This window comes from Salminus brasiliensis, chromosome 10 (genome assembly GCF_030463535.1).
Source record: "Salminus brasiliensis chromosome 10, fSalBra1.hap2, whole genome shotgun sequence".
NCBI lineage: Eukaryota > Metazoa > Chordata > Actinopteri > Characiformes > Bryconidae > Salminus > Salminus brasiliensis.
In genome coordinates this window covers 9,788,888-9,813,024 of record NC_132887.1, presented here as the reverse complement: position 1 = coordinate 9,813,024, position 24,137 = coordinate 9,788,888, and the positions used below count along the sequence as shown (strand labels likewise).

Sequence of the window (24,137 nt, the reverse complement as noted above, 5' to 3'; positions counted from 1 at the left end):
CCTTACTCTATTCACTCAATCTGTTATAAAAAGACGCCGTCTCCAGACTAAGAGCTTTGTGAATTTGATATATAACACAATTTCTTATATTATTTTGGTGGGAGTGACTCTTAATGAGAGAGTGGAAGTCGTTTTAGTTCACCATATGATCTGCCACCTGATGTGCCTTAAGCTTGTTGTGACAGTATAACATTAACTCAGCCATCTAACATTAAACAGATCTACAGTGGGCAGTGGGCCTAAAAGCACAGATTTGGGAAGTGGTGAGAATAGTAGCAGTATAATGGATCACACATATACTGTCAGGAATCTGTAAAGAAGCCATATCTACAGTAAAACATTTACTGCAAATGATAAACATGGCAGCGCATAAGGGGACGTCTATAATTCATTCATTTTGGACATCATTAGCAAAATCTGACTTTGAGGCAATATTTCTAAATGCTTTATGAAATCCGTTCTCGTAGGCCAAGAAAGCTGAAGCTGAAGAGAGTAGGAGGTGGCCCGTCTAGTAAATACCAGTCTCAGAAGCACACAGTTGGCTTTTGCTGTACCTTGTACACTTAACACCATGCTGGCTGAGGAGACGCCAATGGAGTTACGAGCTACGCACTCATAACGTCCTCCATCCGCAAGGCCTACATCATGCACCTCCAGATAACCATCAGGGTTGATGTGGAATTTCCCACTTTCTGTCACCTGAACACCATCCTGAGGGAGAGAGAGAGGGTGTGTGTTCAGAAGGCCTAAACATATGAAGGGTGTAAAAATGCATGGATGCATTGTTCTGCAGATCTGAATTTTGGAATTTATGATCATCTTTATTTTGAAGAGTGTATATCAAGTGTGACCTTCATTCGCACTGCTTCCAAGCCTTACCATTACAAATAGATTGTAGAGATGAAAATACTGGTACAGATGGTCTCTGCTAATCTCTTAAAGATCCTGCAAAAATTCAGGTCCAGCAAAGCTGCTCAGGCAGTTGAAACAAAATCAGAAAAAGGCAGATCTTTATTTTCCGGACCTGAATTTTTGCAGGATGTTCAAGAGACTGAAAGAGACAGAAACAGAAAAACATTTAAACAGAAAGCAAACAGAACTCAATGATAAATTACACCAAGAGTAGGATGTATAAAAGACAAACTTATTAATAAATAAACAGTGAAGTACGAGTAATTTTAATATTTAATCTTATTTCTAACAGTATTACTGTGAATTCTGAACTTATAGTTGTATTAAGTTTCAGATATTAGGGTCCGTTTTCATGACTCACTGTAAAATACTCTGTAGACTCTCAACTCTTTTATTTACCTTTGGAGAACGTCCTTACTGCTGCCGATTGGGCAGTAATGTTCGATAATGGCACCCTGACAACACCAGATGGCGCTATGAACCCAGTGGTTTACACAAAGACCTTAAACTAGATTGGGATTAAAATAGCAGATACCCGATCCATTCGAATATGCCTGGATCTGAAATGCCCTGATCTGTATCTACTGGATCCGATTGGGACATCCCCAATCATACATCAAACTGCATCACCGAGAGCAAAGAGATTTCCAGCAGCCAGATGCTCTCACCTTGTTCCAGGTGATGACCGGAGTGGGCTCTCCCTGAGCGCTGCATGGAATCTGGACATCTGTGCCAGATTCTGTCGTAATGTCCCTTGGAGCATTTGTGAAAACAGGCGTTACTGATGATTTAAAAACATGTGTTAATGATTACAGCGCGCAAAGCATCCACCGTGCATCAACTTCCATACACACATGGTCAAAAAAGAAAACACTCAGCAAGAAGACACCTGCACAACACACAACACATGGTTTTGAGTTATATAATCAGAGCGAAGCAACTTTGGGTCGAGGTGATTTACTTTAGAGGGAAATGTGTTTACATAGCTGTTTTTAGCTTAGAAAAATAAAGCACATCTGAACTACCATCCAATACCAGCCAATAAAGGAGCCAGCAACAAACCACACTACAAAGTTAACAGACTGTACAGCTTATGCAAATTCTCTGTTTACACATTATTGCTAGTCTCAGATACTGCAAGTTAGCAGAAAAAACAAACTTCACATAGATACAAAACCAGAGGAGTATCAAAGCTACAAAAATATGGAATTAATCAGTGACCAAAACTGTAATAAATGAATTACAATCTTCTGTTTTAGATTATTCAGAGTCTCCCTGTTGTTGAGTGCAGAACAACACTGAGATTATGCCATCTGTTAACGAGAAACTGGAGATGCTCTTCCAGTAGACTTGAAGATGGTCTAATATATGGTTGGCTGCTGAAAAGCACATGATGAATGAGAATCAAATGAATAAGTATTTGTGAGTTTGGACCTGCCATCAATATATGATACTGTGTAGACTGGGTGTAGACTGTAACAAGGGAGGGCGACTCTGTGAGCTTCTGCTTGGAGCTAGAAGGCCAGACCTCCCTCTGATAAGTGGACCTAGGCCTAAAAGATTTGACCGATTTAAAAGGGAGGAGGCGGTGTGTTGCTAAAACCTGGAATGTGTTGGAACCTTCAGGATGTTAGTTTGGTAGGAGGGGGCTTTAGGCACGTTGCTCCTCCCAAAGGCAGTCATTTCATAATTCATAACATCACTTTGAGCAAAAAACCTTTAGATTAAAATCAGGGTGGCTGAGCAATTAAACTCCCATGGAAAACAACACTTCCACTACACAGCACAAATAAGGCAGGTGTGTCTACTGTGGATCAGTATTCCATCCAAACAGATCTACCTAGCTTTTCCCTATCTAACTTTAGGTGTTTAATATTCTCAGTTCTTTGGACATCTGGTACTACACCAACAGTCAATATCTGACCACAGTTTCAGAATATTTCATTTACTATATGCAATAAATGTATATGTAAATGTTACAGAATATTATAATTACATGTACATGTTTTAAAGAGATATATTTTATATATAATCCAACATCCTTTATATATTATTTGGACAGTCACTATACATGTGGACTGGCCACACCCTCCTCCCTCCGGGTCACTGTGGGTGGAAACCCTGCCCTGGTTTCCATGCTTATGAAGGCGGGCATTTCGCAGAATGCACTTTGGTGTGTGTGTTAACAGCCATTACTACATGGAAAACATCTTGTCATGAGGGAATTACAGAGCTGTGTGCTTTCCTGGGTCGTTCCACAAGCCTGTAATTTCAGCTAAGAGGTGGTTTAAGGCACACAGAGGGACCCTGCCACATGTCTGTCATTGAGACTTTATGGGGGCATTGTTGTTGTAATTGCAGCCCTGCCTTGTGTGTACAAATTAGCTTGAGGGTTCGGAGCCCAACCTCCCCATCCAAAGTCAGCCTTTAAGCCCCCTGACTCTGCTGGTACTGAGAAAGTGTTGAGGTTCAGCTTTCACAGGGCCTCCCTTTTCATCAGGCCTCTCTGGAAATGAAAGCCTGACTTTATGCCTAACAGCTTGGGGGATTACATGGGTCACAGTTTACAGAGGAATTCTACTCTTCTTTACTGGTGGGCCTTTGTGTAATGCTTGTGGTTTGCAAGTCCCGGAGAAGCCTTGTCATGAAGTGGTCAATATAGACACTATATGGACAAAAGTATTGGGACACCTTTTATTACATCCCATTTATCTTGGCTCCATAGACATTAATATGTAGTTAATGGAGTTATCGAGTCAGCAGAGCGACTTTTATGCACTACGATCCTTAGCACTAGCACTACCCGCTCTCTAATTTTATGTGGTCTGACACTTCGTGGCTGAGCTGCTGTGGTTCCTAAACGCTTCCACTTTTCAGTAATACCACTCAGCTGATGGTGGAAGATCTAGGAGGGAATGATTAAGAGACATGTCCCAATACTTTTGTCCATTTATTATATGAATCAGAAACAAAATTTTAAGCTTTTGTGATTATTTAAATTGTTGTGAGGCAAGAGATTCAACCCCCCTGCTGGCTGATTCAGCTTTCATGGAAACGGCACACAGAGCCTCTCTTTTCATCAGTCCACTCAGTAAATGAAAGTGTGCCTTCATGCCTAACAGCTTAGGGAATTACAGGAGTTGTGGTTCAAAGAGGCATTCTGCTTGTGGAGTCTTATAACACTTACATAGAAATTGGTCAAAATCTAGGACAGGTTTAAGTCACAAAACATCCTGCAGCTGCCCTGCGATTTAAAATTTGGTGTCCTTTCGGCTGTGACCAGATGTCTACCACATCTGGCCACAGCCTAAAGGACACCAAATTTCACATCACAGGGCTGCTGCAGTGTGTTTTGTGACTATGTGACTAGGTGAATATGCAGTGTGGGGGTTGAGACCAGGAAACAAGGTCAGTTTTATGCATTTTTATGACCAGAATTCATAAAGAATGAAATAATGTTTTGTTGTTCATTCACCTCAGAGCATTGGAAACTTGGGATTTTAATGAATCACGAGGCACAGGAAAGAAATGCGTAGGTGGAACTGGACACAGTCAGTGCAGTTTTGGCAAACTGGCTCTATGAAAGTCTCTTCAGCCATTACATTGTTTATGAAACCTCACAAAGAAACTGGCTCACAAGTAAAAGTATTATGTTGTTTGCTGCTCTGTACATCATTATTGTACAGCAATTCTGGACTGTCCAGCATGTAAATTGCACTATATGAACCCTCTGACCCTTTGTAACTGTTTGTAACCCCTAGAGCCCCATGGGGTTGCTGGCGACCTCGCTGTGCAGGTTCCATTTAACCCCTTGAACCGTAGGTTAATTATTTAGCTATTAGTTCTATTGCAGAAACTACTGTGAATTATTTGGGTACCATTTAGCATATCTTGTGCCCCACAGGGTTCTATTTTGGGACCTATAAAATTTTTAATTACGACAGTAATGTCATGAGAATAATAAATTATGAGCTAACATAGGCTTTTTGTCAATAGTCCATTGTTTTTCATAGAGATTCAATTTTATTTATTTCACTCCACAACTAGTGTCTTTGAATAGTCAACACTATTTTTCACTTACTGGAATGAGCAACTGCAATAATGTGTTTTATTTAATCAGTGACACTGCTTTGGATCCAACAGCTAATGGGATGGACACATTCCTTCTGAATTCCCTGCAACTTCTAGTGCAATTATGAAATGTGCCTATGGGGACTTTTCTAATTCACACACATTGTTTCCAGACCTTCATAGGATCTATTGGCACTTACACACAGTGTGTTTTGGGAAATTTCCATATTTGATGTGTTCTATGATTTTTTGTCAGATCTCCCCTAACTCCACCTAGCACTTGCAATGGTCCCGTCACCAGGAGGGTAAGGACTTACCACATGTCTCCTCCGATACATTATGCCAGCCACTGCTTCTTATCGAACATGGCGGGGCAGCCAACACGCATGGAGGAAAGCGTTGTGTCCCGTATCTCCGCCGCGCCACCTAACAAATGCCTGTGCCGACCAACATCGCTTTAAGAGTGATGAGTGGAAAAAGCACCATCTATCCATCTACCGGAGAGAACATGGCCAATTACGCTCTCTCGGACTTTGGCTGCTGATGGCAAAGAGGCATGGCTTGGGATTTTTACTTGTGACTTCTGGACGATAGTGGCAGGGCATTAGACTACTGAGCCACTTGTGTGTATGTTTGATAAAATATTTACAATTTTACATTTTTCTTTTGATGAAAGAAATTGGTGGATTGGATTGATACAAGATATTTTAACATCAATCTATACAGTTTACATTCTGCTATAAATACATGTAACACTTCCATATTTAATCAGATGTGTGATAGCACTGTGAGGTTAAATATGAAGGTAGTGAAATGCACCTAAGAATGGCTTTGTGCTCTAAGGAACATCTCGGACGCAAATCTGTCATCAAATAACAGCTTAAAAAATGGGTAATTTGTGCTGTGTTGCCATATCTAGTGCCTTGCACAAAGAATTAATGTAATTTTAAAAACAATAACAGCCTCCTTACATTTGATCCTGATCTTTTTCACAGCTTCTGAAGTTGGATGGCATATCAATGACAACTGTTTAATCTTGCTAATGCAATATTTACCAGTACCCAACACCCTCTTTACTATACAGGGTCCACAAGTTGGGAAATAAGTGAAATTCCTCTTTAAGAAACACAACCAAGAGACCATGATGCATGTTTTTAGGGTCAAGTAAATATTAGTGGTATTTTTCATCAAGAGTGCTGATGTAAGACTGCTAAATCAGGGATTAAATCTTACCTCTTTGTTGGATGTTAAGTTGCACAGCCGCTCTAACGGAGCCAACAGGGCTGACTGCCTGGCACTCATACTGGCCCAGGTCGTGAGGGGCCACACGGGAAATACGCAGGGTGCCAGTGGACAGGACCACGTGGCGCCGGTCACCTGGGAGAGGACTGCCTGTGATGGAGAGAGAAAGCTTGATGATCATTTTAAAATATCATCATTACTGCGTGTGCTTTTACTTATCACAGTATCAGCCTCTCAGGGCTTCCATGGCATACATGGAAATGTCTCACTTTACATAAGGTTTTATTATATCTAAGGTAACACTTTACTTTGATGGTCCATTATAGAGGCCTCGTAGATGCTCACCTGACCTGCAACTAACATTCAACTGAATGCCTTCTCAGTTGAATGTAACTGATTGTCTATTAAATGTAACCCTACACCTAAGCCTAACCCTAACCCTACATGTTTAGGGTTAGATTAAAAGTTTTGGGTTAGGCTTAGGGTTACAATTAAGTTTTACAGTTGATTCAAAAGTAAGTTTAAGGTTAAGATTAGGGTTAAGGTTAAATTCAATAGACAATCATTTACATTCAACTTAGAGTTCAGCTGCATTTAATAAACAATCAGTTAAATGTTAGTTGAATGTCATATTAATGTTTATGGATCATTATATGTTACAGTATAATGGTCCATCCAAGTCAACCATTTCTTATTTATCACTTCTTTAAAACATCCTTTAGATGTTTAGTGTATGAACTGTATATTAATACAATGCATTACATGACTCAGGTATTGTGTACTTAATAATATAATTACATACAAATGCTTTTGCAATGCAAATTAAACATATAGCAAAATGATAATGGCTCTAGCATGTGAGGTAAATCACATAAAATCACAGTTTATTAATTATAAACACATACATACATAGTAAAACATGATAAAACATTAGTAAAATGTCTTGAAATCTGTCTGATCATATAAAAAAATACTGAAAGGCAAGATTGGAAATCTGAAGATTCTAATAGAAATATGTGAAAAAATACATTATAATAAAGATTTGCACATAATTAAATATAGATATGAGGACTACAAACAAAAAGTGTACAGTTTTAATGTGCAATGTAGAATAAGGATGATGAATAAGGACGAGAGATGTGAGATACTAAGTGCAGTTGCGTGAATGTGTGTTTTTAATACAATAGTGTTCAATAATCAGGGGGTAGTGCATAGCTTAATACATAGTAATACATATATTTTAATTGTAATATGTATGAAAGTATAATTGATATATTTAGACAATTGAGCTCTTAAGAACCTTAAAAAAGAGGACCCCTTCATAAGAAGTCTAAGTGATTGTAAAAGATTGTAAGAGTCTGTTAAATTATCTCACCGCCACGTGTCCAGGCTATGACTGGCTGAGGATAGCCTATGGCCTCACAGGGGAAGTCCACTGTATGGCCTTCAAGCACAGACTGGTCCTGGGGGGTCACTGTGAATTGAGGGACAGCTGGGGAGCAACACATACAGAAAAGTGCAATTGATTTATAGTTAGACTAAATCGGCAGTAGTTTTAGAAGTGAGAGAGTAAACAGAATTGAACCTTTGTTGTTTTCTTTTTTTTCTTTAATCTTGTTGGCATATATGTTCCCACTGATGCACAGCACTTCAGATCAACTTTAATAAAGATATAATAAACATATTACAAGAAAATTGATGTTAATTAATTGCTGTTGTTTAATAAATGATACCAATACCAATATTATCCCTTCTTGACCAAAAAAAAAAAGATGAGTCCAAAAGGCTTCCTAATGGCTGATCTTACCCTGCACTATAATGTATGCCGTGGCATGAATGGTGTCCACGTTGTTGCTGGCGAAACAGGTGTACTGTCCTCCGTCAGCCTGGTTGACATTTTGGATGTAGAGCCCTCCTGAAGGGGTAATATTGATGCGGGCATCATTGGGCAGGGGGCTGCGGTCTCCTCTGGTCCATGATACTCGTGGCTGAGGCTGGCCTGTAGCGCTGCACTCCAGAGTCACACTCTCTCCCACCAGCACCTCTGTGTTCTGAGGCTGGATCACAAAACTGGGCCGAGCTGCACAGGGCAGATGTAAGCACTTTTTTAATTTCTGCAAAAATGTATACTTCATATGCATATGCTATGCATTACAATGCTGTGGCCATAAGCCTGCATTTATATACACACACACATACATACATGAAAACCTATGGTCATTTTCTTATGGTAATTTGAGTTAAATCAACTTTGTTCTCCTAACTCACATTTTTTAGTTCTGCATTTTAGTTTGGTCAACAACACATTAGCCTCAGAAACCTTAATTGAACCGCAGCTAAAACTGCTTACATTTTTGTAGGATGTTTCAGTCTGTGTTTCTCCCTCTCAATTTGTTTACTTTTTATGCCTATCTGCAGGTTAGAACTTTCCCTTTTACATGAATCTTCCTATTGTCAGACTCCTGATCATAGAGAGCTGAGCACTTCCTGGGATTTTAACTTGTAGTGTGATTTCACAGCTCTAGACCGGCCCTACGATCTAACTGCTGCTTACAATGTGTGAGGAGAAAGTTAAAATCCCAGGGAAAGCTCAGCTTTCCATTGTTAAATGCATTCCAGTCTGGGGACATCATGTGATGGGGTAGTTGTAATCTGTAGATGGGAATAAACAGTAAACAAATTGAAGGGGAGGAGCCACAGACTAAACATCTTACACAATATTTAAGCAATTGTTTAAAAATGTTTTTGAGCTGAACTCAACATGTATTGATAACTGAACGGAGATGCTGATCTAAAAAATGTGAGTTACGAGAACTTTTTCAAACTAAAAAAATGCAGAGTAGTCAGTAACTTTACAATCTATTATGTTTTTTTTTTAAGGTTTACTTATCTGAGCCTTTCTTCTCTTTGGGTGGCCATGCAACTTTTTTTTAACCACATGTGCATAGTATCACTGTCAGCACTATTCAGTGTCAGTAGCATGTTAGCATGTGAGTTGTTTGAAGGCACAGGTCTGTCTACACTAACGACAGACAGGGATTACTAACAAACACGTATGTGATACATCAAGGCTTAAAGATGGAATCTTAGCAATGAGGCTTATAATGTCAAAGATCACTTGGCAGTCTGAAGACGGAAATACTTATCCAGAGTTGGATTAAGACTTATAGGGGGATGACCGTGATGCGTATACACTGATGCCGAAGGTACAAACAGGAAATGCTGAACATGTTAGGCCTTAGTGTCTAAACGGGAGGTTGTGCCTTTATGTGCTATTCAGAACATGAAAAAGAACCAGGGCTGAAGAGAGGGGGCTTACATGGTGTGCCAAAGTAGCGTAAGGTGACCTCTCCAGTTTTGACCTCGCCAGCAACGTTTTTGGCCATGCACTGGTACACGCCCTGATCCGTCTCCCTCGTGTCCTGAATCATTAGTGTGCCGTCTTCCAGGAGATTCAGACGGGTGTCGTCTCTCATGTTTAGGGCATTGCTGCAAAACAGAGGGACGTGAGAGTCAATCAGTTTAAATAATGAACGCTGTCCATTAGCTGTCCATGTTAATTAGCAATTAAAAATGGTCATACAAAGGTTTTTTTGAGCGATACCATAGACGGACCACTTTTGTTCCCATAAAGAACAATTTGTGTAAAGGATCATTGCGTGTGAACCTTCACATTTGGTGTTTCCCCTTTTCTGCAATAACAGCATCTACTTGTTTGGGAAGGCACAGTTCCCCCTTTTTACAGCCCAAGCTTTTTATCACTGCAGCTGATCTTTTATATGGTGATTATAGAAGCCATGTGCAGACAACGCAACACCTGTAAAGGCCTGTGAAGGTTAAACATAGCTGAATTTACTAATTAGTACAATGTTTGGATATTTCTAGGCATCTGGTACAACTTTTTTATTCAAGTTAATATAATGAGATTTCAGTAACAAAAGTAATTAACTAAAATAATTATTAACCATATAAATTATTACTTATAATTAGTATTAACATTTCTATGAAAACATCTATTATGAAAAAATTACACTTAAGAAAAAAATACACTGTATGGGCAAGTGTATTGGGACACTTGCCTTTTTATAGTTCATCTGAAATCAAGGATATTAAATAGTTTATCCTGCTTATGTTGGAGCTACTGTCTCTACTGTCTAAGGAAGGCTTTTTACTAGATTTTGGAGTAATGCTGTAAGGATTTGATTGCATTCAGAAAAAAGAGCGCAAGTGAGGTCAGGATGTTGGAGGATTAACCACCTCCGTAACTCACCCCCAAAGTATTGGATGGGGCACCAACATGATTCATGAGGACACAGTTCCACTGCTCCACAGCTCAATGCTGGGGGGGGCTTTACACCCTTCTAGCCCACGCCTGGCATTATGCAAGGTGCCAATAGGTTCATGTTTATCTGCTCCAGAGAGTCCTATTCTATTGGCAGTACTTCTCTAGAGAGTCATTTGGACATATAGTGTATTATGCTATACGTTGGTCTTACTTGTTCCTCAGCCAGATGATCTGGGGCTTGGGATTACCCTCTGCTCTGCATGTGAAGTACACTGTGTTCCCTGATGTCACGTCTACATCCTGCGGCTCGGACGTGATCCGGGGCATCTCTACACACAGCAAGAGCAGGGGGAGGGGATGGGGGAAGGTCAACAACAAATGGGGAATAAAGAGGGGGCAGGGTTGGAGAGAAGAAAAGAAAGGAATGAAAGAGAAAATTGGAAGAGTTAGACTACAACTCTTAAAAAATAAAGGTGCCAAAGGAATTCTTTAAAAAGACGCCACAGACAAACACATTACTGGCACCCAAAAGAATCTTCAAGGACCCACTTTTGTTTAAAAAAAAAAAAAAAAAAAAAAAAAAAGATATGAGTGTGTGAAGAACTTTCTTTAAAGTTGCTGTGATCTTTTTATATAATGCAAAACGCTTGGAACCAAATGTTAAAGATCTAAAACCATTTCATAAGCTTGGGTATGGATGTAGGAACACTACAGAAAGAATCACTTCATTAAAGGTTGGCTGGTTGGTGATCATGATGATGTCTAATGCCAGCTGGACAGAACTCCTCTCCCTGCTGCAGGGCTCCCTTGGCTGTCTGACAGGGCAACCATCATGTCTCGGCTCAACACCAGACCAATGGTGACTGTGGACATGCTGACAACTGCTGTGTCTCAAATCCAGGGGTTTTCCCAGTACTAATGCCATTACATCCATTACAGCATGTGCTAAGACGGCCTGAAACAGCTGTATGAACGTCTGTTTGAGCAGAAATTGAGCAGAAGCTTTACCTGCCAAGTTAATGGTTCTGCTCATGTTGGAATCCCTACAGAAGGATCAGATGTGCGGTGGCTTTTATCCCAAAGTCAACTTTACGGTTAATTCTTTTCCCCATGAAAGTCTTCAGTGAGGAAAGAAATATACAATGGACAATGGAGTTAAACTGTCTGTGCATCTCTCGCATCTTAAGTGACTTGGCGCAGCAGGTAGGGCAATAGATTAAAATGTTGATCAGGGACGAGGCAGTTGGGTCTAAACATAACCATTAGATAGACTTGTCATTCCACTTAATGTTAAAAAGACCAACTGAAAATGTACTTAATATCCTATTCAATTCCCCATCAGGTTTTTTAAAGCAGCTTCTTTTTCCATCATCTATCATTACTTTATCTTTTGTTTTATTTTCAGTTAAGTAAGAAATAATGCTTGCAAATAATTTATAACAGGTATAGTACTAACACTAAACCTTCGTATTTTATCAACACCCTAGTCTTTTACTATCATATTTTAACACTTTAGGTCTTGTATCACTTTACTAACTTTTTAGGCTTTTTATTTCAGTATTTTTCTAACACTTTCGCAAGAAAAGGTTTTATTCTAAATAATGATTTGACTCTTTTTCCAGGAGAAATCTGGAACCAAGCTTTGTTCAAACAAGCTCACAAGATCTCAACTACTTTCTAAAAAAGAGAAATTCATCTTCCTTTTTACCGTATATATATTTACCGACATCTGTTCTTATGTGATCTTGACTCTTATTGCTCTTAATATCTTTGAAATTTCTTGAATATCCCAGAAATGTCTGCACAGTGCTATAAACCTCTTCCTGTTCTACCATGTTAATATGCCACAGTGTGGGTTCAGTTTTCATGGCTGTGTGAGCACTGCCTTCCCTCTCTAACCTACAGATTACTGCTCACCCCATTAACACTGTGTGACACTGTAATTACAGCCCTGCTCGCCAGCAGCCCTCAAACCGCCACCAGCCTGCGACGCTGGCCTGCTGCCTGCCAGGGTGGCAGCGCCTCGCTGAGACGCACTGTGTTTTGACAGCTGCTGGAGCTGGTTGTGTATTGTCCCTAAAAAGGATGGGGGAAGTGAAATGGTGTTCAGAGGCATTCCACTATAGAGCCTATGGAGACATTAGGGGATGGATTACACGAACAAGCATGGGCAAGCCTGTCTAGCAAATTAGGAACAGAGGTTTGCGGCTCTCTTGTAGTAAATGGGCAGCCGCTGTGCGTTCCTGAATATGGCTCTGTTGGAAGCAAAATTGTGGATTACATTGATCTACTTGGTAGTTGCTTGTTTTTTTGTCAATGAAACATGAAGGAACCTGTGTTAGAAAGAAAAGACCCCCATTAATAGGTAAAGGAAATAACTTTGCCCTTGTCTGACGTGGATCTGACACAAATTAGTCAGATGCCTGGCCTGCCTTGCTGTTGGCAACCCTGCCTCCAGAGAAAGCCCTGTAGGCTTGAACTTCATTTGCTAAGCAGATGCCGAAAGCTTGGGGAGTTGCATTTGACCCACTACTTGCTCTGGAACAACAGTCAATGTGTAGGAGTTGAAATACCCCAACAGTGCTACATCTGGAAACTCACTTCTTACACACCCTGCTAAACCACTGCAGCATCTGTTACACTGTGGGGAAATCTCAATATCAGATGCTGAGGAAGGCATGAAGGCCATTGTTCAGTTCTAATTACCAAACATATAACTGTATGAGTGCAAAAGCAAAATGTGGAAAAATAGGAGAGAACCAAGAGTACATTTGCAACAGTACAATATATAGACAAAAGTATTGGGACACCTGATGATTCATTGTTTCCTGTTTTCTCTACCGTGCAGGAGAGCAGGCTTTCTACTACATTTTGGAGGAGTACTGCTGTGAGGATATGATGTATCTAGGACCAAGAGCATTAGTGAGGTCAGGATGTTGGATGATCACCACCCCACCTCATCACAAACTCCCCAACTCATCCCAAGAGTATTGGATAGAGCACCATCTATCATTTCAGAGAACACAGTTCCACAGCTCAGTGCTGGGGGCTTTATACCCTCATTCAGTAAAGTTACTTTATACCTCAAACCCACACCTGGCATTAAGCATGGTGACAATAGGGTCATGTTTATCTGCTCCAGAGAGTCCTATTCCATTGGCAATACTTCTCTACAGGAGAGAATCTGAAGATCTGTGTCAGCAATGGGTGCAACGTGAAGTAGCAGAATGCATTCATTAGAAGGGTGTTCCACAAACATACAGTGTATCTTAAGGTAAAAACCTTGCATCTCCAAAATGGCAACTTACACTAGGGGGTGTTTAAAAAAAACAACCAAACAAAACAAACAAACAAAAAATCACCTTTTAAACTTTTAATGGAAGTCAATGTAAAAACCATTTTGGATAATTTCTATTGGTCCATTCATCATGAAATTGAGACAATGGTGCAAAACCTTCCAAATACCAAAACAATTAAATAAAATAATAAATGTGTTTGTCAGCAGAGGATGCTGAAACAATCAGAAGATTAAACTGCAAATTTAAACTTCTGTGTCGTGTCAAAAATGATTTATGCCATTGTGTAGTTACATATTAAACACACTAAAATGCAAATGCTCGACATTAAAGGCACTGTGCTGCTAATACTTACACACAGGTTTTTGTAAGGAGTGTGTGAAAAGCCTTACCACAGCTGAGCTCCTCTGCAGTAAGTGTGGCCACAGAGCGTCCCTGCAGTCGGCTCGGGTATTCGCAGGTGGCAGCAGCCTGGGCATTGCCAGACTCTGCGTACTGCTTCAGTAGATCTGCCAGCCACAGTAGCTCACAGTCACAGTTCAGTGTATTTGAGTCCAGACGCCTGCAAGAGGCCACACACACACAATTTCACTCACCTATGGTAACTGTAACAGAGTCTGTTCAGGGGCTTGAGACTGTTACTCAATAGTCTTGAGTTATTTATTTATTTAAGATAAGATTTTTCTGCAAGCTCTTTTCTCACAGCATTTTGAACCCAAAACACACAGCTGAAGTATAAACATAATAATATATATATATATATATATATATATATATATATATATATATATATATATATATATATATACACACACACACACACACACACATATATACAGTATATGAAAACAGTTACCAGAGCCTCTTCATAATTTGCCACCTTCACGGCAACCTTTTATTTCACAAGTGCTCATCAACATTATATAAATGAGGAGGCCCACCACTGGTTGAGATATGAACAGGATTTCTCAATGTTCAACATGGCAATATTTACAGATAAAGTCTTACCCTTCAGGGTGGTAACCTCTTTCTGCAGGCCCCCTAGTGGCTTACATTTCAGCATGTACAGAACATTTGCGTTCTGTGAGTGACTGTGTTTTTATTGTTTATGGCTTTTTTGCTATGGCTTACGTTCTTGTTGGATGAACTATGTTTATTCAGAGTACAGCTTGGCGCAGTAAGAGCTTATCACTCTTTCTTCTTTAATAGTGTAGTTTAACAAATGTGTTTACTTGTTAAAATTTGAGTTTCTGGCTAATGTTTCCAGTTTAGCTAATGTTACAGTTCTTAATACTTCTGAATTTTAGAGCTTAGTAAGCTTAGTAAGATCATATCATCTTGGAGTATACAGAAACCAATCTACTACATGATGGATTCTGGAATATTTCACAAGAGAAGACTATTTTCCAGAGAGGTTTGCCCCTGAAAACGCTTCATCAAAGAAATCAAATCCCCTTTTACGTTTCTACTCAGAATGTAACTGAAAGTAAGTGGTTTGGCATTCAGTCTCCAAGCTTGTGGGAAATCGCTCTATTAAAAATACCACTAATAACTTCCATTCAAGCTGTTTAATGGCTTCCATTCTTCCTTTGTCCGGTTCCCTTAGAGGGATTACTTTGGCTTAAAATGAGTCAGGTGCACTATGACCGATTTCCCTGACGTCCGAAAAAGGCACAACAGTTTATCAGTGACTGGTATGCAGTCGTTGAGTTGCCAATGTGTACAAAGACAGATTCTCAGAATAAGACCCTCAGCATCACTGTGGTCTTTCTGTCCTGCACTGTGGTTTGCATTCAAATGGTAATGTCAGCTATAAGCACTCACAGCCTCTTCATGGACTGCAGATGGGAGAAGGTCCCCAGTACAAGGTGTGTTATTCTGTTGTTGTGCAAAAACCTGCAAAAACAAGACAGATTATTAATCATATTTAAAAGCGTATTAGACAAAAAAAAGTCAGATTTGTGTACAATTAAAAAAAATCCTTCTTTGTGGTAGTACATACCGCAAAATTCAAGACTAGGGTACAAAAGTCATTATTGTAAACACTTCAGTGTAGATGCCTAGAATTACAATTCCTACAAGCATCTTTAATCTGCATTTTTACAGTACAAATAAAATAAAGTAATTCAAATTAAGTAAATTACATAAGACAGAGTGAGATTTTATGTACATCAATGGTAACATGACTATTTACATGTCATCATGGCAATAAGACTAGTCTTAATGTATGCAGCTGTAGAGCTGATATTACTACTAGCAAAATCCCACAGCTGAAACAAAAATCTATAAGTAAATTTTACTGATAAAAATTGAGTGACAGCTTGAATTCCTGGTAGCATTTTAGGCTAAAACAGCCCGCTACAGTCTACTACCTCTCGAGGTCCATCTCCCACATCAGCGTTTCACATGTCTGTTGGATATCAGCTACAGACAGTTCTTTTGAAGTTAGACAATGGTCTAATCTCAGCTGCGATGACTATATGCTCTCCGGAAGGCAAGTCCTCTGAGATTATACAGGAATAAATATGGCTTCTTTTCCCAGAGACTGTGTAATGAACTCTGGCACTCTTTACCAAACATGTTCTGGAGCACTATAGAGCATCCATCACCAGTATTCCCCCACGTTATTTAAAACAGATGACTGTGCAGCACAGAATGACAAATAGTACCTTACCTATTAAGCAAAGGCTGAGAAACTAGAGACACTACCATGACCTGAGACATTCCCTGACACACATTAACCTACATCACTAACTATCCAACCAACTCTAGGAAGGAAAAACCTTTATTAGCATTATTAGCACCTGGGGGACTGCCCAGAGATCCCTGTCTGTGCACGCCCAGGTGGCTCCCCCATCCTGCTTTCTGAGGGACTCCAAAACATGCATGGCTAGATTCCAGACCACTGCCCGTAAACAGTGATGGAAAAAAAAGGGATTCAAATCAACTAACAAACTCCAAACATCTGGTATGAAGCCCAGGAGGAAAAGGAGGGAGGGAGGTGAAAAAGGGAAGGATCGCTTCCAATCGTCACCTCTATTGTTAGACTTACAGAGGTAGCAACTCTGACTCATATCATTTTGGAAAAAGAAAGCTTGAGCTAGAACAATTCATCTTTCCAGCTGGGAAAAGAACAATCTTTCTGGAATCAGAAGACAACAGACTTGTTTATTCTCAAAACAGCGACACAGCTGCCCTACATACTGTATGATCATTTCAGAGCAAATGGGAATAAAAGAGGTCCAAACTGACTTCTTACATTAATGTACTTAAAAGGTGCCCTAATTCGGAATAACCAAAGCAGAGCTCATCCAACCCCCAAAAAAACCTTACATTACAGTCTTGTTATAATTTCTCCCCCGAAATTTACCTAAAATAAGCCCACACACAACCGTGTCAAACGTCCAAGCTGGTAAAATGTGACGGCTTCGGAAGAATAGGGTGTTGTTGACACTGAAGAACATTGCTTATCACCTCCAGACTCTGGACTCGCTGATTATGGGAATTCAGGTTTCTACACCACCCAGGGCTTGTGAACATGGCTTTTCCTGTGCCAGTGCCCTGTGCAGAAAGGGAGCTCAAGCTTGGCACGCAACAAAGCAAAAGCCGAGGGGAGTGCTACGCTATAAGCCAACAGCAGCCGACTGGCTTTTACCGTCTTCCCTTCAACGTCCACTCCCTCAAAAACAAACTGGACTATCTTAGCTAAACCAAACTGAACCTCACATCCGCAGGAAAAGCATTGGCGACTTGCGATAGCCAAACTGAGGGAATCTCTAGGGCTTGCTAACAGCACATTGTACTAGGAGAGCACACCACCACAACCCGGTAAGACTTCGGTATGGCTTCTGTGAGCTGCTGTTGTGCCGTAACCCAGCCAATAAAAGCAGAGGAAAAAAACGGCGCATTATATTCTGCAATCAAATAACAGGGCTAGAAACAGGCTTGTTTAACCACATCTGAGAATTTCATGCCAAAAACATACTTATTATTTATAAATCAAATAGCAACTTAAAATACTCAATGCTTTTTAAACTTAATTGCATATTAGATGACCCTAAAAACTTATTCTTTTTTATTATAAAAAAAAAAAAGCCATCTAAGAAAAACACTGGCAATACATTAAACACTGATGTACCAGAATGCCAAAGATGTAAAAGGTAACACTCCAGGAACAAATTTTGAGAGGAAACAGTCTGGTGTTTTGAGGACCACAGTCTCCATATCACCTCCATATCACCACGTGAAGCCAATACCGATTTACCACCATGGGGGGTGGGTAATAAAAAAAAAAATCACAGCTTTTTGAAATAGAACAATCACAAGGGACTCGTTTAAGGAATTACAGGACCTGAAGTTACAGGAATCTGAGAGCAAATAAAAGGTCATCCAAGTGCAGCTCCATAAAACATTAAGACACTCCGGTGTCATGTTAGAAGCATTAAGTGCTTTTCAGTTCACCAGCAATGGTGGGGCACTCCAATCTCAACACAAGCAGGATTACCATTATTCTCATGAGTAGAGGTTACGTAGCGTGAACTCTCATTAATGCATCTACAGTCGTTTTGATCTGTCTCCCAAAACCTCATTAACATTAAAATGCCATGCTGAATGAATGTCGAGCCAAATGATCAGTAAGATGATATCCTTGAGGAACTCACAGTCGTTCAAGCTTGGGCAAATGAGTGAAGGACTCGGGTTCTAAGGCTTCAATGTTGTTGAAATGGAGATATCTGCAAGATAAAACACAGATAGCATAAATACTGGGCATGCATTTCCGCTGAGGTCACACACGCCTAAATAATTCAACGACTTGCTGGAATCTTTATAATACAGTGGAATCTTTTCCTGACGTCTGGCTGGTTTTTGGAAGCTCTGTAAGGAGGACAGACCCAGTGCTGTGTTCATATAATGAGCTACAGGTTGAGTTTACTGAGCTTCTTTCATTCCATTTTAAACAGACCTGAAAATCTGAGAGGCATGTGTTTCACATCAAGTGCTAACACAAACCCAGGACACTTCAAACTTTCTGCTGTAGTTGTCTCCATTCACTTGTATGGAGCAAGCACATGATGAAGATGTGTAAGTGTCTGCCCATTAGAGCATGGCAGCCCATGAGGGACAGACCAGGACAACAGGGTCAGGTTCAGCCAAGTGCTATTACTGACACGGTCATCACAGATGATCCTGAGAGAAAGTCATCATTCCACACATAACTGGCAAAAAATCCAGGAGAAAACAGATCAACATGATTTGTCACTTTTTTTGTTGTTTTTTTTTTTGGCAACAACCATAAGCTTAGCGAAACCAGCATGCTCATTCCCAGCCAGATTGTCTATGTGCCAAACAGCCAAGTCTTAATTTCAAGGCCTGAGTGATCCCTTAAATTGGATTACAGTACTTACTGTAAGAACGGTCAATCGTGTAATCTGGCATACACAATGGCTTATTCTGATGGCTATCAGAGTCATAAATATTATAAATAAGCACAGCTAATCAGGCAGGGGTCTAATGTTGCTGGTGCCACAAAAACTAATTTCATTGCAAAATGCTCTGAATGAAGCAGTGGGAAAGAAATGGGACATTATTGGCAGACTAACTGTAAAATATGCTGATTCCCTCCAGCATATGGACTGCATATTAGCAGAGCCACAAGGTTAGCTATGAACCCATGCACTGAACTGTCAGCCACAATTAAAACTCTACAGTTTAAAAATTCAAACCAGAAGTGCAATCTGATTATGGAAATATGATGACTAGCAGATTTATGCCTTAAATATGTCAAAATAGCTGGTTGATTTGAGCAGTTATCATTATGCTACAATTTATGTTGTGGCGCAGCATAACCCCTATGCTACAACATCTGTTTGCCCAAACAAATGAAAAAAAAAAAAAAAAACAACAAAAAAAAGGTAACCACATGTTTTATACAGTACATTTCTACAATAGTAAGCAAAACTGCCATTAGATACACTCACATCTGTAAAAGACACGGTGGGAAAGTGTACTTTTATCCCATTTGATTGGCTTATGAATGTTTCTTCAAAGTGTTATTTCTTATGTTTGTTATTTTTACACATTTTCTCTTTAATTTGGATCCCCAGTTACCCAACCCACACATATTCTCCCCCTATCACATGCAATGCTCACGAAACTGGAGGGGTGAAGACCCAGACACGTGCATGGCCAGCCATCACATCTTTTTCTGAACTGCTGGACACCAGAAAAGCAATGCGCTCGGAGGAAAGCACAATAAACCTGGATCTGAGGCATCAGCCAGCAGGCGCCAGCGCCGGCCAGCATTGCAACAAATCGTGAGGCGATTGGTCTGCAGTTATCATTTCATACTTTTTCAATGCATCTGAAACCATCTCCTGAAGTGCTTGAGCAATTGGATAGCACATAATATCTAATGTGTCCTAGTTGTATTTGCATTTGGCTTTTCTCCGATCAGATAGCGGTGATAAGCTATGTGATAAGCCAACAATGCATGACGCGGAGTGTATACCAGCTCTCTGACTACACACAATCAGTCTGTTGTGTAAGCATAGCAATAGGAACATACATGGCGTAACATAGCAATAGGAAAGCAGCAGGTCAGGCATTACCCATAAACAGGCTTCCTGTGTCAGACATTACCTGCGAATATGGACAACAACGGCATGTCTGTATAGCAAAACATGAAGCCAGGCATGCAGCATGTTTTAGACACAGTATAAGGACGTGCAGAGGCCAGGGGTCAGCACTAAACACTCCACATGCACGGTTACGGCCCAACACTGGGGCTTTAGTAAATCACATCAGCCTAAATGCAGGGCTCAGTTGTCAAAACAAACAGCTTCACATTATTTGCAGTTTTCAAAGCTGCTCAGTCTCTCTACGCTATGCAAGAGTATTTTAGAAGGACATTAGGTTAATTCAGTCATTTCAAAGCCTTTAAAAACCAACGGCGCTGCGCAATCAGTGCACATGCCTCTCCACACATGCCATGCACTCATATTGCGAAGACTCATTTTGAAAAGGTGTTATTAGGAGTTATTTAAGGTGGGGAGGTGAGAGGTCACTTACAGTTGTTCTAGAGAGACAAGCCCCTTAAACGCTTGCCGGTCTATTGACTGGATTTCATTCTTGTACAGATATCTGGAAGGAGAAATGATCAGGTAGATTAGAAAAACACACACTGAACAACACAAGCATTTCCAACATTGATTAACTAAATTATAATGAAATTAATTATTAATCCATTATTTAAACTAAAACAATCATCATAGTTCAAAGTTCACTTTTAAGCATTTCATTATTAATAACTAAAGACAGTATTGCTGAAATGTGTATAAAAATTTGATTAAATCACTGCATTGCAAATAAAGACACACAATAAGCTTCTTAATATAACAGACAATGAGGGAGTAAACAAATATTCATACACTTGAGTATTGCAATATCTGATTTTTGATGAACAATTTACATGCAAAAATTGGTGTGAGACAGTGGTTCATTTTGTGTTGTGTTCAAACAGCGACCGCTAGATAGAAGTTGTCTCTGAACTGTAGGTCCCACTGTTCAGACTGCAGAAAAATTCAACTCTCAAATGATAGTAGTAATGCTGATGTATTGTGATAGTACAGTATAAATGTATAATATATAAAAACGTATAGTATATAAAAACACCACCATATGCATAAAACCTGGGTAAAAGAAAAGTTGCAGACCGAGTACTACACGGATATCTTGCGTCGGGGTTTAAATGTTGCTTTCTGCCATGGATCTTTGCATATAAGCTATTAAATCTAAATCAATACTGTGTTTATATGACACATGAGGCATACCAGCACACCAAGAACTTCTTAAGTCATAGTACACTGAAAAAGTAATGTACTGAACTTCCCTGATTGATAGATGGACCTCTTTTACATGAATAAAACCAGATACAATAACATGATTTCTGCCAAAAAAATTGATGTCATTTAACTCATTACAAATCAAGAAGACCTGCTGCACTGCTGTATGTTCTCTGTTCATGGAGGAGCCCTGTTCCAGAGTTTGGTCCCTTGTGGACAACCCGCAGTTGTGTAAACCAAAGTAAAGGCTCTATGTGTAGCATGGAGGCCCTGATTTGATGGGACCTGAAGGCCAAGGTATTGTCTGCGTCTGGAATGTTTTGCTTTATCAATCAGAATGAAATGTGAGGTGCCGTCGCCGGGGGACTACACACACACACACACACACACACACACACACACACACACACACACACACACACACACACACACACACACACACACACACACACACACACACACACACACACACACACACACACTAAAGTTCCCCATCACAGCTCAGTGCCGGTAAAGCAGAGACGATCCATGGGAAACAGGAATTTGAGCGCTGTGAGTCTTCCCTCTGGGGAGTTAAGGGGGTTGGGGTGGTCAGCTGTTCAGAGTTGTGTCATGTAATTTAAAAGCTCCTGCAACATCCAGAAGTTTAGCTTTGAGAACTTGGATGACTCCATTTCCCACATATTATACAACACAAACACAGACTCTGCAGGTCGGTCATACTCAAAACTTGTGTGATTATCAAAACTTATTAAAACAGTTTGAGAAATGTAATCCTTTTATTTTTTTTTTAAATAAAAATACTTACTTCACTCTATTATTAGGGACGATATTGGACTCATTAGTATCAGCAGATAATTGCTTATCTTCACAGATATTTCATTTTTTTTTTTTGATGATTTATTTATTGAACCCCCAGCAGGGCAGACCGTTTAGCCTACTGCACTGAAACTTCTGTGGACACAGTGTTTAAAAACTTCAGCAGCACGGCTGTGTCAGATCCACTCGTACCAGCGCAACACACACTAACACACCCACCACCACCTGACAGTTGAAGAACAGAGTTAAAGGAGGCCAACAAGAGTATGCAGAGAAGCAGATGGACTACAGTCTGGAATTATAGAACTACACACTGCTCCTATATGATAAGTGGAGCAGATTTCCAAACCAGGGGTGTTTTTAAAGTTCATTGTATAACTACAGTTGCTGAGGAGCTGACAGAGGTGACACTTAACATTTTAATGGACCTTTTACGAGATAATAATAATAATAATAATGCCATCTGGTTCTACTCAGAGAATGAAATAGTAGCTTCTGTTATCTGACAACACATCTTCATTTTAAAGAAACAGCTACACCTTTAGGCCGAGTTCTTCACACGAGGGCAACAGTGAGATGACAGAGGAGTGACCCACAATGACGCTCTAACCCGAAAGTTTGAAAGCAGCATGCTCACTAATTACACTCAGTCGTAACTAACCCTAGTTGAATCACTACTACAATTAAAGGACATTTAAAGGCAGGAACAGCCTCAGAGGTAACTACCCTCCCCGCTGCAACACATCCCAGTGCTGGAAGTGACACTCGGGTGTTATGTTTGCACTTGCAGACCTGATGCTGAATGGAAAACAATCGGCCTGTGCTGGGTGAGCTGCTGAACATGTGCAGGTTTTTCACCAGAGGGCAAAAGAAATATTCCACCAACAGTGAATAGGAAGCACATTCTGCTGTTATTAAAATCAGAAATTCACAGGAGAGGAATACGCAGTACAATACTATACCTAAGATTTGCTCTTAAAGACAATTTCAATTTAAAGGGGACTTTCACTCTACATGGATTTGGGATTTTTGGGTATTAGCCAGCAAATTCTATATTTGTGAATCCTTAAAAGGATTTACCATTATAAGCATGAGCAGAAACATAAGCATAACTCAGTGCCTAAATATTGAGTTTTAAAGACATATGGTCTTAACAAAATGATTTAAAACTGAACAAAAGACAACAATGATGGTGCAGTGATCCAGACGACACTACAGATGTGTGAGGGGATATGTGAGGAAAAACAGGTGTTAAATTAGAGGATGACATCATACATTTGAATACACACAGACAGAACTCAAACAGCACTGCTGAGCCTTGAGGTTTCTTAATGGAGCTGTGATGAACAAAGGCAGGGACTGTGTAAATGCCTGCCATTGAAGTTTCTGCTCTTCTCCCGAATGCCTTCAGGTGACGACTTTCAGACACATAAATTCACAGCACAGGCAATTAAGTCCCATAATATGTCTGAGATTTGCTTTCTTTCTTAAACAGCGGTAATCAAGAGTCAAGACTCAAGACATGGAAAGAACACTGTGGAATTATTTTTACCATAATGATAAGTGGGAAATAAAGGGGAATTTCAGCTGAAAGGCTTATTCATGCTCTTTTGATACGAATGTAGCAGAATCAAGTCAAATACACTTTATTTATACAGCACTTTTTACAAC

The 24,137-nt window shown here is 39.9% G+C and overlaps 1 protein-coding gene across 1 annotated transcript in view; it reads right to left on the bottom strand.

Moving 5' to 3' along the window:
* pxdn (peroxidasin) overlaps positions 1-24,137 on the bottom strand; it is a 65,579-nt gene that overhangs the window by 17,897 nt on the left and 23,545 nt on the right. Inside the window, exons 4-14 of the mRNA XM_072689138.1 lie at positions 20,875-20,946; positions 18,468-18,539; positions 15,631-15,702; positions 14,199-14,368; positions 10,722-10,839; positions 9,545-9,714; positions 8,033-8,305; positions 7,601-7,717; positions 6,217-6,375; positions 1,581-1,693; positions 555-711 (exon numbers count right to left, since the gene is read on the bottom strand). Coding sequence (XP_072545239.1) covers positions 555-711; positions 1,581-1,693; positions 6,217-6,375; positions 7,601-7,717; positions 8,033-8,305; positions 9,545-9,714; positions 10,722-10,839; positions 14,199-14,368; positions 15,631-15,702; positions 18,468-18,539; positions 20,875-20,946 — 1,493 coding nt within the window. The remainder of the gene's footprint in view (positions 1-554; positions 712-1,580; positions 1,694-6,216; positions 6,376-7,600; positions 7,718-8,032; positions 8,306-9,544; positions 9,715-10,721; positions 10,840-14,198; positions 14,369-15,630; positions 15,703-18,467; positions 18,540-20,874; positions 20,947-24,137) is intronic.